The 15,020-nt window shown below is 52.8% G+C and overlaps 1 protein-coding gene across 7 annotated transcripts in view; it reads right to left on the bottom strand.

Annotated features, from left to right (window-relative positions):
• Positions 1-15,020, bottom strand: part of CAMTA2 (calmodulin binding transcription activator 2) — an 809,661-nt gene that overhangs the window by 286,356 nt on the left and 508,285 nt on the right. For all 7 annotated transcript variants that reach the window (XM_078668358.1, XM_078668360.1, XM_078668361.1 and 4 more), the window contains one exon: positions 4,906-5,027. In XM_078668358.1, the coding sequence (XP_078524484.1) occupies positions 4,906-5,027 (122 nt within the window). The remainder of the gene's footprint in view (positions 1-4,905; positions 5,028-15,020) is intronic.

Raw genomic sequence — 15,020 nt, 5'->3', positions numbered from 1 at the left:
GGATGAGCCTTGCTGAGGCGTTCTGGATCCGCTGGAGTCTCTTCTGGAGTTTGGCGGTGGTTCCGGCGTAGAGGGCGTTGCCGTAGTCCAGTCGGCTGGTGACGAGGGCCTGGGTGACCGTCTTCCTGGTCTCGGTGGGGATCCACCGGAAGATCTTGCGTAGCATGCGTAGGATGTTGAAGCACGACGAGGAGACGGCGTTGACTTGTCTGGTCATGGAGAGGGATGAGTCCAGGATGAAGCCCAGGTTGCGTGCGTGGTCTGTTGGTTTGGGTGCGCTGCCCAGGGCGGGGGGCCACCAGGAGTCGTCCCAGGCGGAGGGTGAGGATCCCAGGATGAGGACTTCCGTCTTGTCCGAGTTCAGTTTCAGGCGGCTGTTCTTCATCCATTCGGCTACCTCCTTCATCCCTTCGTGTAGGTTGGCTCTGGCGGTGGCGGGGTCGTTGGTGAGGGAGAGGATCAGCTGGGTGTCGTCGGCGTAGGAGATGATGTTGAGGTTGTGCTGTCGTGCGATGGCTGCGAGGGGACTCATGTAGACGTTGAAGAGGGTTGGGCTGAGCGAGGAGCCTTGAGGAAAGCCGCAGATGACTTCGGTGGCTTCTGATCTGAACGGTGGGAAGCGGACTCTCTGTGTCCTTCCGGCGAGGAAGGAGATGGTCCACTGCAGCGCCTTCTCCCGGATTCCGACGTTGCTGAGGCGCTGTACTAGGGTACGGTGGCAGACGGCGTCGAAGGCCGCGGAGAGGTCTAGGAGGATGAGGGCCGCTGTTTCTCCGTTGTCGAGCAGGGCTCGGATGTCATCGGTGGCTGCGATCAGGGCGGTCTCGGTGCTGTGGTTGGTCCTGAAGCCAGACTGCGAGAGGTCGAGGGATCCGTTCGTCTCGAGGAAAGCGGCCAGCTGCTTGTTGACGGTCTTCTCGATGACTTTTGCGGGGAACGGGAGCAGCGAGATGGGTCGGTAGTTCTTGAGGTCGGAGGGGTCGGCTGATGGCTTCTTTAGTAGGGCGCTGAGTTCGGCGTGCTTCCAGCTCTCCGGGAAGGTAGCGGTGTCGTAGGAGGTGTTGATGATGTCCCGCAGGTGGGGTGCGATGACAGCGTCGGCCTTGTTGAAGACGTGGTGAGGGCAGTGGTCTGTCGGAGATCCGGAGTGGATGGTGTTCATCGTGCGGATGGTGTCTTCGGTGCTGATCGGGGTCCAGGCGCGGAGGGTGGTGGTGGGGGGCAGTGGTTCGGTCATGGCGTGCGTCGGTTGAGTGCTGAAGCTGTTGTGTATGTCCGTGATCTTGTCGTGGAAGTATGAGGCGAGGGAGTTGCAGAGGTCTTGCGAAGGGGTGATGTCGTTGTTTCCGGCGTTGGGGTTGGAGAGCTCTTTGACGATGTTGAAGAGTTCCTTGCTGTTGTGTGCGTTGTTGTCCAGTCGTTCCTTGAATGCAGTTTTCTTGGTGGTGTGGATCAGTTGGTGGTGTTTTCGGGTGGCGAGGTTGAGGGTAGTCATGTTGTCCGATGTTGGGTCTCTGCGCCAGGCTTTCTCAAGGGCTCTGCAGTTCTTCTTCGAGTTCTTGAGTTCGTCGGTGAACCATGGGGCTTTTTTGCTGCCGGGTCTGTTAGGCGGGGTCCTCAGAGGGGCGAGGTCGTCTGCGCAGTCGCTGATCCACATCGTGAGGTAGGTGGCCGCTTGGCTGGGGTTCGCTGCGCTGGTGGGTGGGTTCCTGCTCAGGGAAGTTGCGAGTTGATCGGCTGTGATCTTGTTCCAGCTTCTGCGTGCAACCTGTTGCTGGTGGTGGTGGATCGTGGTCCTTTTGAAGCTGAAGTGGACGCAGCTGTGGTCCGTCCAGTGGAGTCCGGTGGCGTGGCTGAAGGCGATGTCCTTGCTGGAGGAGAAGACGGGGTCGAGAGTGTGTCCGGCGTAGTGGGTGGGGGTGGTCACCAGTTGCTTGAGTCCGAGGTTGGCGAGGTTGTCCAGCAGGGTGGTGGTGTTGCGGTCGTTGTTGTTCTCCAGGTGGAAGTTGAGGTCCCCGAGGAGGATGTAGTCAGCGGAGGGGAGGGCATGCGGGCTGACGAAGTCGGCGATGTCCTCGCTGTATTGTGTGCGTGGTCCCGGGGGTCTGTAGATGAGGGTGCCTCTGAGGGTGGTCCTGGGGTTGATGTGGATCTGGAAGTGCAGGTGCTCGGCGGGTGCGAGGGTGTCGTCGGTGTTGGTCGTGATGCGGATGGAGTTCCTGTGGATGATGACAATGCCTCTTCCGGTCTGGTTGACGCGGTCCCTCCGGATGATCTTGTAGCCGTCCGGGATGGCGATGGCGATGTCGGGCGCTGAGGAGGCGTTCATCCAGGTTTCCGTGAGGAAGGCAACGTCTGGGGCTGTGGTGTCGAGCAGGTTCCAGAGCTCGACGGCGTGTCTGTGGACCGAGCGGGTGTTGAGCAGGATGCAATTCAGGTGGCTGTTGCTGATGTTCGTCGAGGTCTTGGGCACTGCTGGAGTGGTGCAGGTCCGGATGCAGGCGAACTTGCAGGCGTTGCAGCAGAAGGGTCCGCGGGTGCGTCTCGGGGTGGCTCGGTAGCAGCCCGGGAGTCTGCCGGCGTTGAGTGCGTAGAGGTCGGTGGCGGCGTAGGTCCGGCGGGAGGGCTGGTGGCTGCGGGGGCCAGGGGTCCTGGCACTGGGCGCGGTCCAGGCGTGGACGGGCGCAGACGGGCTTACCTTTGGCGCACCTTCGGCGCTCATTCGGTGCTCCCGCTGCGCGCGTCCGCTGAGCGGTCGCTCTGGGGGCGTCATAAGAAGGGAGCCGGTAGGGAGGGTCTGCAGGGATTTTCAATAATTAAGCCTCCTAAAGTGTCAAAATATTTTTACAGCTCCTCAGTGGTGACAAGTGTCAGCTGGGAGCTCCGATGTGAATCACTCTCTGACTGTCCGCCTGGTGCTAGGGCCCTACGGATCTCTTTAGGAGTTTGGCACAATTTTGACATGGGAGCATCAGGTTCGGAGTAATGTGATAACATTTCTGCAATCCCTAATGTTTTGCAAAGTGGCTGAACAAGTTGCGCTAATATCCCGTTTTTTTGTTCCACTGTCCTACTACAATGTGGAATCTGGAAGCTTACGTTAGGAAGCAGATAACACATCATAACATCTGTATTGGTAGAGCGCACGTTTATACGGAGGCAGCTTGGCACTGAGTAACAGATGTTTATTGTTACCCAACTCAATGGTACTCATTTTATCGACCTCAGATGGATGAAAGGCTGAGTGGACCCGCCAGGATTTGAACCTGTGACCATGGGGTCGAACACAGGCCCCTGCAGTGGATGCATTAGTCCACTGAGCCACCAGACCCGGCTGCAAACATTAGAAAATTAAGATTGTGTGAAGTGTAGGATTTCTGAAGAGATTTCATTTCCAATCAAATTTCCCTATTCTTGTTTTTTCAAAAAACGCGTGCTACTTTATGAACACTTTCTAAGAAAGTTCAGTAATCTATGGTGAAGTAGTCACAGCCAAATGTGTAATTACTTTTATTATTTGTAATGGGAACATACTGTGTTAGGTAAACAGAAAACCGGAATACCGGACTGGGAACCTAGCTAGGGTGACGTGAGACCCCAACTCAAGTTAAGTTGGGGTCTCACGTCGTATCCCTGGAGACCTATATGCGGTCTCCAGGGGTACGAGTAGGTGAATCACCGGTGAGGCGTACTCAGCTCAAGGTGTGACTATGGAGCCCTTAACCCCTCCAGACCATTGGGCAATTCTGAACCTCACATTAAATACTACGATCCATTGAGTCAAATTGTATGTATTAAACAAATAGTGCACACGCAGTAGATGTGGCACATCACTTTTCACTAACTATTTATTTATCTCACATTTAGGTCACTTAGGAGTGGAATGCACAGGGCTGGTCCCTGTGTGGTCCTAAGGAAGCGCCTTGAGGAGGCTCGAAACATGTTGACCAATTCTAGAGGCGCTTAACTCGTCATGATTACATTGTTCTCTAGTACCCCTGTTTTTAACACCTTCACTGCGGCGGCTATTCCGCCGCAGTGCTACGGGTTTGGGGCGGCCGCGCGGCGGGCGCATGCTGGTGACAGAACCGCTCCGTCACCAGCGTCGGTTGAGCTGTGCTCGTGACGGAGCGGTTCCGTCACGGCCCGCCCCGCTCAATAGAACCCTCAGCGCAGGCGCGGAATTCGCGCCGCGCATGAGCGTTCTATCGAGCTGGGCGGGCCATGACGGTACCGCTCCGTCATCAGCACAGCTCAACCGACGCTGATGACGGAGCGGTTCCGTCATCAGCGCCGAAGGGGTTAAATATACCGACTAGGAGCTAGAATAACATTATTTCGCCCACTAGCCAGGTATTTTTAACATCCTTTTTCCTCCACTCCACAACACTGCATGACACATTATTTCACCTAAGTGCTCCTACGTAAATTCGCAAGTCGAAGCACACCTCAATCAGCAGCGGATTGCGAGGACCCCAATGATGAAGCATGTCACCAAGTGGAATCCCTGGTGAGTGAGAGGACTCAAGAAAGAAATTTGTCTTTCCTGTCTGTACAAGACTGTCAAACTCAAATTGAGTCGGGGCCTCACGTCACCCTAGCTAGGTTCCTAATCCGGTATTCCGGTTTTCTGTGTCATTACTGAAAGGAGGGTGGACCAAGCTTTATACCCTCTACCTCCCCCCATTTTTTGAGTGTGAACATACTGTGTTATTCATCCAGTTAATTAAAAATGTAATTCAATAAATGATGTGTCACAGATGGCCCATTTTGGAACTATGATATTCTTAGCTTGTCATAAGTGCCAGTTTTCAAAAGAAGATAATTAGCTGTATATCCCGAAAATCTAGGACAAGATAATGGGTGCAGGTAAAAAACAGAACTTTAATTTGGTTTTGGGCTCACCTGGATGTGGGTGTTCTCTGTGGAGCCAGCTTTCTGCTGATGCTGGTTGGAGGCAGTCATCTCAGCCATTCTCTTCTCCATCTGCTCCAGGCGCTCCAGAATGGACATCCTGAACTGATTGTCTACAGGAGAGACAAAGCAGCTGGCGTTAGAATGGCCTTTGCTGTCAATCAATCATTAACACTTGATAAAGCGCACAGCTGCTTCAAACAGAAGCGGCCTGGCGCTGAAGCAGACAATGTAAGGCAAACCTTGCTGTGGGACCAGTACAAAGGGAGACAGAAGAAAAAAGTAGAGCAGTGTCTAAGCAGCAGGGTGTGCACCAGCCTGATAAAAGAATAACAAACACTGCAGATCCCTTGTTTTGACCAATGGAATTGTTGAAAATACAACAATATGACAACTTCAGATGGGTCTCTATCCAGCCCTTATCTAACCAATAGACAAGCACACACTCACTCATCAACATGTCATACTGAACTCTCAACCCTGTTATTGGGCTTCTAACAGTTCTACCTTGCGGATCCGGTCTCCTGTGTCGGCAAGTAGTTTGTTTTATCACAGGGACAAGCTTCAGACAGGTCACATTAGAAATCACTCTATACATTTACACTTTCAGTCTGACTGAACAGACTCTGAAAAGCTTAACAGGCGGCCCCTGGTAGGGCAGAGAAGAGCAGTTGTGACCAACCCCAGCAACCATGCATGCTCTCTAGTAATATTCTCAGTTACTTGGGGCGGTAAGTTGGGGGGGTCCAAAAAATATAGGAGCCTCTTGTAAAATAACATAAATGGCCCATAGTGGTAAACATCCAGAGGACTATAGCAGCAGAGGAGACAGTGATCTCTCCCTGTCAGCTCAGTCACCCTGGTTCATCCCAACACCAGAGTGCCAAAAACCGCATCTTAATTACAACCCACTGTCCCCATTTCCCACATCCATGTTCACAGGATCAGGAAACACCTACATATGCATGGATCTACCTCCTGGGGTAAGCTTACAGTATGTAAAATAATGAATACCTATTTCTGAAATGGCAAAATATTTATATGGAAAAATAATCCAAGATTTCGATATCTTGTGGGGAGTTTTTTTTAATAACATAAACGGGTTCAAACCTGAATCTCCTTTACCACTCTTTGTCGCTCTTCCCTTTTCATGGTTGGCTTGATAGCACAGCTTTCACCAGACCATTATGTGAGCACCTCCAGAGAGGGGTTTTGGCTTCGCCCACATGTTGGGAGCCATGTGTACATGTTTTGATTGGGCAGAGGATGTGTGCTTCCACAAACAAAGTACTTGCCCAGCACACAGCTGTGATTGTTTACTTATCCGGCTGCCTGAGCTTGAACTTACAGGGGCACACACATGACATTGCAATGCTATTAAAAGTTTCTTATAACGAGATTATTTATGTTGCTATTATCTGGCAGCAGCACATATGAGAGGAGAGCCGTCATTAAGCCATGTAGCTGTTTCCCTCTGGCCTGACAGCGCAGCTGTCACCTGACCTTTCAACCTACACCAATAATATTCTACAGTTCTTTGCTGCCACACAAATACATATTCCCACATTGCTTACTTGTAATTCTTCACGTTACATTCCTTTGAAGTCAGACCTAATGGTATTGCCAATACTTGTTTTCCATTTGCCACCCACTGCCAGTGCTACATACCCATCTGGCTCTTCCCCTTTTAGGCTCAGATGTACAAAGGCTTTTAGCAATTACTCGATTCAGTAAATCAGAGGGTTTTCAAAAGTTAAAACCCTTTTTCAAATGTACTTAAGTCTCACAGCCCCGGGGAATGCTGGTCATCTCCTCCGGCAAGGCTGAGCAAACTCCTTTCCTCTCTCAGCAGGCAAGCAGGCAGGCTTCTATGCTGTCAGGCAGACCTTTAGCAGAACAGGCAGACTGCTGGTGATGTCACCTCACCTCTGGCAGGCTGAATGTCAAGCAGAGACCAGCCCTGGTCACACAAAAGCCGTTCGAGCACGCTCTTTAATGTGCTTTGAAGGACTAGAAACAAAGTGGTGTAGTTCAGGTCCCACTTTTACCCACATTTTCTAGACAGGGGATGTGATCCTGTACGAAAGTGACCCTTTTGGTCATGGTCACCCTCACTCTGTGCCTGTTATTTGATGCAATTTTGACTGGAAGTGCACTGTGTTCCTGAAAAACCAGGTCCCCAGTGTCAGGTATCTTTCCCAAAACTGTACAGTTGTTTCCCCAATTGGCAACACCTTTAACACTCCCTGTAAGTCCCTAGTAAATGGTACCCCCAGTACCTAGAGCAAGGAGGTTAAAGAGGGTCCCTACGAGCTGCAGCATGTAGTGTGCCACCCTAAAGGACCCTCAGCAGACACATACAGACTGCCACTGCAGGCTGTGTGTCTTGGTGCAGACAAAAGCGAAAACACAACATGGCACACTGCCCTGTGAGGCATGCCTGCAGACACTGCAAGTCATATAGTAAAGTCACCCCTACAGCAGGCCTAACAGCCCTAAGGCAGGGTGCACTATACTACATGTGTATGTGAATCAGACTTTCCTCGGAGGTGAGGGGATGCCAACCCCCTAGCCCAGGGTTTACTTGGCACCTGGACTGCTGGGAAATTAGAAGTCAGAGAGGCGTGTTCACCCTTAGGCTAGTACCATCCATAAGGTGGACTAAACTGATGTGGACACAAACATTCAGAGTCTGCTATCTTAGTGATAGCAGAATTAGGAACTCTGGGACAGGGTTATGCCCACTTCCCACATCAAGTGGTCATATAGGGGGTGCAGTGACCCCAGGGATAGGTAACCCATTGGCTACTAGCTTACACACCCGCAACACCCCTAAATCTAGAATTATGGGGAGCCCCTGGCACCAGGAATCAGATCTGGACAGCTTGAAAAAAAAGAAGGTCCTTGAAGAGCCGCAAAAACAGAGGAGCTTATACTAACTTGGTGTCAACCCTGCCGGCCCGCCTGCTGCCCTCGGCAATTGTGCTAAAGTCGGCTCGTCCTGAAGCTGCTGAACTTCCAAAACCCTGGCAGGACTGCCAGACCTTCACCAAAGCCCCAGGAACTCCAATAAAGTAGTGCAGCTGCTTCCCTGCACCCTGCAGGCACCCCTAGAGACCTGTGAGAACTCCGGACTGCCAGAACCCGACACCAGATAGCACCACTTGCCCGAGCCACCTAGCCTGAGTCGAAGTTGGCCAACGATGCCAGGGTTTACCCCACACCCTTTAGAGATGAAGACCACCTTAGGCTTTCCAACTTGGACTTCCTGCCGTAGCCTACAGCCTCTTTGTGCAGGCACCCCCTCCTCTGGCAACAAAGACCCGACGCCTCCGAACACCTCTGCACCCGGCCACCCAGGCCTATGGAGAAGAGAACCCAAAGTGTCCCCACATCCGAAGCATCGTGAGACCTGAGCCCTCTTGTGGTTTAGCCAACTGGCCTCCCAGTCCCAGCCTGCAGTCCGTTTGCGACCGGACCTATCCCCATTGACTGACACTGAGCATCTGACGCTGTACTGCACCCGGCCGCCCCAGTGCTGTCCAAGGTGACCTGTTGGTGCTGCCTTGGACCTTGCCCGGTACTCACCTTTAGTCCTGGAGATTGGTCACGAAAGTCGATGGGAAGTACCTGTTTGTAGTATATGTCTTTACTCCATAGATAACATTATCGCTTCTGAAAATCGCAATAAGTGTTGCTTTTTGAAACCTGCAGCCATTACTATCTCGAAGCGTACTTACCTGATCTTGGTGCCAAATATTCTATAAAGATAAGTGTTATTTTTATAAATTGGTGTGGATCTCCTTATTAAGTTGTGTGTACCAGCTATTGACCGTGTGGGTATTGTAGATGTTTAACACTCCTTTTAGATAATCGTAAGGCTGCCCGACCACACTACCCCCAAGAAGAGCACCTTGGGATTGCTAAAGCAAGCCCCTGTCCACTTACAAGAGATATATGGACTATCTGCACAATATACTTCTTGTTGGTACAATATATAAAGAGCCAGCATCCTACAGATCCACCATCTCAAGCTTCAAAGCCGGTTTAGGGTGATCCTCCTTTCAAGAGACCTCCCCAGGCTGCTCTCCAAACAGCCTTAGCCTTGCATGAGTCACAGCAGGTAGTGATTGGACGGTCTCCAAACTGGATCACCCATACTACAGGCACAATGACGTAGAGAGTTTCTGCTCCTGAATGTCACATGCCCAACTGAAGCAATAGCTGGGGATAGGTAAAAGGGAAAGGCTGACCTGGAAATGTACTCACCTATCACAACAGAAACTGCAGTCCCTTCCCTCAGATCTACTATCCACCACATGCAATTTGGCCAGCCCTTTGCTAACAAACGTCCTCAGTGACATTCTAACAGAAGCCCTGTCTCCATTCTCCTCCATGAAGTGCCTCGATCCGCATCCTCCAACCACGACATGCAGGCTGTTAACGTCCAGTGCTTGTTGAAGCTGTGCCCGTCCTCTATCTTGTGCCATGCCATGCCAGAGGTATCTCAAAAGCATCCCACTAGTGTTAGCATCCAGGCTCACTCACACACCCGACCACTGACAATGTGCCACACACACTGCACACTACACAAGTGTACATATTCAACATCTGCACCTAATGTTACATATTGTGCCAGTAGGCCTTGTTTAATGACACTGGTCACACACGAATCTGCCAAAACACATTATGCTGCCACCACCACTTGATGAGCTATGCCCAGGACAAGGACATGAGTCTCCCGCCCACAACAATGGGAAGCTTGGTGTACCAAGGACAAGGACACGAGTCCTCCGCCCACAACAATGGGAAGCCTGGTGTACCAAGGACAAGGACACGAGTCCTCCGCCCACAACAATGGGAAGCCTGGTGTACCAAGGACAAGGACAAGAGTCCTCCACCCACAACAATGGGAAGCTTGGTGTACCAAGGATGAGGACACGAGTCCTCCGCCCACAACAATGGGAAGCTTGGTGTACCAAGGATGAGGACACGAGCCCTCCGCCCACAACAATGGGAAGCCTGGTGTACCAAGGACAAGGACAAGAGTCCTCCACCCACAACAATGGGAAGCTTGGTGTACCAAGGATGAGGACACGAGTCCTCCGCCCACAACAATGGGAAGCTTGGTGTACCAAGGATGAGGACACGAGCCCTCCGCCCACAACAATGGGAAGCCTGGTGTACCAAGGATAAGGACAAGAGTCCTCCACCCACAACAATGGGAAGCTTGGTGTACCAAGGACAAGGACACGAGTCCTCCACCCACAACAATGGGAAGCTTGGTGTACCAAGGATAAGGACAAGAGTCCTCCACCCACAACAATGGGAAGCTTGGTGTACCAAGGATGAGGACACGAGTCCTCCGCCCACAACAATGGGAAGCTTGGTGTACCAAGGATGAGGACATGAGTCTCCCGCCCACAACAATGGGAAGCTTGGTGTACCAAGGACAAGGACACGAGTCCTCCGCCCACAACAATGGGAAGCCTGGTGTACCAAGGACAAGGACACAAGTCCTCCACCCACAACAATGGGAAGCTTGGTGTACCAAGGATAAGGACAAGAGTCCTCCACCCACAACAATGGGAAGCTTGGTGTACCAAGGATGAGGACACGAGTCCTCCGCCCACAACAATGGGAAGCTTGGTGTACCAAGGATGAGGACACGAGCCCTCCGCCCACAACAATGGGAAGCTTGGTGTACCAAGGATAAGGACAAGAGTCCTCCACCCACAACAATGGGAAGCCTGGTGTACCAAGGACAAGGACACGAGTCCTCCGCCCACAACAATGGGAAGCCTGGTGTACCAAGGACAAGGACACGAGTCCTCCACCCACAACAATGGGAAGCCTGGTGTACCAAGGACAAGGACACGAGTCCTCCACCCACAACAATGGGAAGCCTGGTGTACCAAGGATAAGGACACGAGTCCTCCGCCCACAACAATGGGAAGCTTGGTGTACCAAGGATAAGGACACGAGTCCTCCGCCCACAACAATGGGAAGCTTGGCGTACCAAGGACAAGGACACGAGTCCTCCGCCCACAACAATGGGAAGCTTGGTGTACCAAGGATAAGGACACGAGTCCTCCACCCACAACAATGGGAAGTCCGGCGTACCATGGACAAGGACACGAGTCCTCCGCCCACAAGAATGGGAAGCCTGGTGTACCAAGGATAAGGACACGAGTCCTCCACCTACAACAATGGGAAGTCCGGCGTACCATGGACAAGGACACGAGTCCTCCGCCCACAACAATGGGAAGCCTGGTGTACCAAGGACAAGGACACGAGTCCTCCACCCACAACAATGGGAAGCTTGGTGTACCAAGGACAAGGACACGAGTCCTCCGCCCACAACAATGGGAAGCCTGGTGTACCAAGGACAAGGACAACGAGTCCTCCCCCCACAACAATGGGAAGCCTGGTGTACCAAGGACAAGGACACTAGTCCTCCACCCACAACAATGGGAAGCTTGGTGTACCAAGGATAAGGACACGAGTCCTCCACCCACAACAATGGGAAGCTTGGTGTACCGAGGATAAGGACACGAGTCCTCCACCCACAACAATGGGAAGCCTGGTGTACCAAGGACACGAGTCCTCCACCCACAACAATGGGAAGCCTGGCGTACCATGGACAAGGACACGAGTCCTTCAACCACAACAATGGGAAGCTTGGTGTACCAAGGACAAGGACACAAGTCCTCCGCCCACAACAATGGGAAGCCTGGTGTACCAAGGATAAGGACACGAGTCCTCCGCCCACAACAATGGGAAGCCTGGTGTACCAAGGACAAGGACACAAGTCCTCCACCCACAACAATGGGAAGCCTGGCGTACCATGGACAAGGACACGAGTCCTTCAACCACAACAATGGGAAGCCTGGCGTACCATGGACAAGGACACGAGTCCTTCAACCACAACAATGGGAAGCCTGGTGTACCAAGGGCAAGGACACGAGTCCTCCGCCCACAACAATGGGAAGCTTGGTGTACCAAGGGCAAGGACACGAGTCCTTCGACCACAACAATGGGAAGCTTGGCGTACCAAGGACAAGGACACGAGTCCTTCAACCACAACAATGGGAAGCCTGGTGTACCAAGGACAAGGACACGAGTCCTCCACCCACAACAATGGGAAGCCTGGTGTACCAAGGATAAGGACACGAGTCCTCCACCCACAACAATGGGAAGCCTGGCGTACCATGGACAAGGACACGAGTCCTCCTCCCACAACAATGGGAAGCTGGCGTACCATGGACAAGGACACGAGTCCTTCAACCACAACAATGGGAAGCCTGGTGTACCAAGGATAAGGACACGAGTCCTCCATAAACAACAATGGGAAGCCTGGTGTACCAAGGACAAGGACACGAGTCCTCCGCCCACAACAATGGGAAGCTGGCGTACCATGGACAAGGACACGAGTACTTCAACCACAACAATGGGAAGCTTGGTGTGACAAGGACACGAGTCCTCCGCCCACAACAATGGGAAGCTTGGTGTACCAAGGACAAGGACACAAGTCCTCCGCCCACAACAATGGGAAGCCTGGTGTACTAAGGACAAGGACACAAGTCCTCCGCCCACAACAATGGGAAGCCTGGTGTACCAAGGACAAGGACACGAGTCCTCCGCCCACAACAATGGGAAGCCTGGTGTACCAAGGACAAGGACACAAGTCCTCCAACCACAACAATGGGAAGCTGGCGTACCATGGACAAAGACACAAGTCCTCCGCCCACAACAATGGGAAGCTTGGTGTACCAAGGACAAGGACACGAGTCCTCCGCCCACAACAATGGGAAGCCTGGTGTACCAAGGATAAGGACACGAGTCCCCCGCCCACAACAATGGGAAGCCTGGTGTACCAAGGACAAGGACACGAGTCCTCCGCCCACAACAATGGGAAGCATGGTGTACCAAGGATGAGGACACGAGCCCTCCGCCCACAACAATGGAAAGCTTGGTGTACCAAGGATAAGGACACGAGTCCTCCGCCCACAACAATGGGAAGCTTGGTGTACCAAGGATGAGGACACGAGTCCCCCACCCACAACAATGGGAAGCTTGGTGTACCAAGGATGAGGACACGAGTCCTCCACCCACAACAATGGGAAGCCTGGTGTACCAAGGATAAGGACATGAGTCCTCCACAAACAACAATGGGAAGCCTGGTGCACCAAGGACAAGGACAAGAGTCCTCCGCCCACAACAATGGGAAGCCTGGTGTACCAAGGATAAGGACACGAGTCCTCCGCCCACACCAAAGGGAAGCCTGGTGTACCAAGGACAAGGACACGAGTCCTCCGCCCACAACAATGGGAAGCCTGGTGTACCAAGGACAAGGACACAATTCATCCACCCACAACAATGGGAAGCCTGTTGTACCAAGGATAAGGACATGCGTCCTCCGCCCGCAACAATGGGAAGCCTGGTGTACCAAGGACAAGGACACGAGTCCTCCGCCCACAACAATGGGAAGCTTGGTGTACCAAGGACAAGAGTCCTCCGCCCACAACAATGGGAATCTTGGTGTACCAAGGATAAGGACACAAGTCCTCCGCCCACAACAATGGGAAGCCTGGTGTACCAAGGACAAGGACACGAGTCCTCCGCCCACAACAATGGGAAGCCTGGTGTGCCAAGGACAAGGACACGAGTCCTCCGCCCACAACAATGGGAAGCTTGGTGTACCAAGGACAAGAGTCCTCCACCCACAACAATGGGAAGCTTGGTGTACCAAGGATAAGGACACGAGTCCTCCACCCACAACAATGGGAAGTCCGGTGTACCAAGGACTAGGACACGAGTCCTCCGCCCACAACAATGGGAAGCCTGGTGTACCAAGGACAAGGACACGAGTCCTCCACCCACAACAATGGGAAGCTTGGTGTACCAAGGATAAGGACACGAGTCCTCCACCCACAACAATGGGAAGCCTGGTGTACCAAGGACAAGGACAACGAGTCCTCCACCCACAACAATGGGAAGCTTGGTGTACCAAGGACAAGGACACAAGTCCTCCGCCCACAACAATGGGAAGCCTGGTGTACCAAGGATAAGGACACGAGTCCTCCGCCCACAACAATGGGAAGCCTGGTGCCAAGGACACAAGTCCACTGCCCACAACAATGGGAAGCCTGGTGTACCAAGGATAAGGACACGAGTCCTCCGCCCACAACAATGGGAAGCCTGGTGTACCAAGGACAAGTACACGAGTCCTCCGCCCACAACAATGGGAAGACTGGTGTACCAAGGACAAGGACACGAGTCCTCCGCCCACAACAATGGGAAGCCTGGTGTACCAAAGATAAGGACACAAGTCCTCCGCCCACAACAATGGGAAGCTTGGTGTACCAAGGACAAGGACACAATTCCTCCACCCACAACAATGGGAAGCCTGTTGTACCAAGGATAAGGACATGAGTCCTCCGCCCACAACAATGGGAAGCCTGGTGAACCAAGGACAAGGACACGAGTCCTCCGCCCACAACAATGGGAAGCTTGGTGTACCAAGGACAAGAGTCCTCCGCCCACAACAATGGGAATCTTGGTGTACCAAGGATAAGGACACGAGTCCTCCGCCCACAACAATGGGTAGCCTGGTGTACCAAGGACAAGGAAACGAGTCCTCCGCCCACAACAATGGGAAGCCGGTGTGCCAAGGACAAGAGTCCTCCGCCCACAACAATGGGAAGCTTGGTGTACCAAGGACAAGAGTCCTCCACCCACAACAAAGGGAAGCTTGGTGTACCAAGGATAAGGACACGAGTCCTCCACCCACAACAATGGGAAGTCTGGTGTACCAAGGACAAGGACACGAGTCCTCCGCCCACAACAATGGGAAGCCTGGTGTACCAAGGACAAGGACACGAGTCCTCCGCCCACAACAATGGGAAGCCTGGTGTACCAAGGATAAGGACGTGAGTCCTCCACCCACAACAATGGGAAGCTTGGTGTACCAAGGATAAGGACACGAGTCCTCCACCCACAACAATGGGAAGCCTGGTGTACCAAGGACAAGGACAACGAGTCCTCCACCCACAACAATGGGAAGCTTGGTGTACCAAGGACAAGGACACGAGTCCTCCGCCCAC

The sequence above is a fragment of the Lissotriton helveticus genome, chromosome 12 (assembly GCF_964261635.1).
Source record: "Lissotriton helveticus chromosome 12, aLisHel1.1, whole genome shotgun sequence".
NCBI lineage: Eukaryota > Metazoa > Chordata > Amphibia > Caudata > Salamandridae > Lissotriton > Lissotriton helveticus.
The sequence above is the reverse complement of the archived record's forward strand: the minus strand, read 5'-3'. Positions and strand labels throughout refer to the sequence as shown.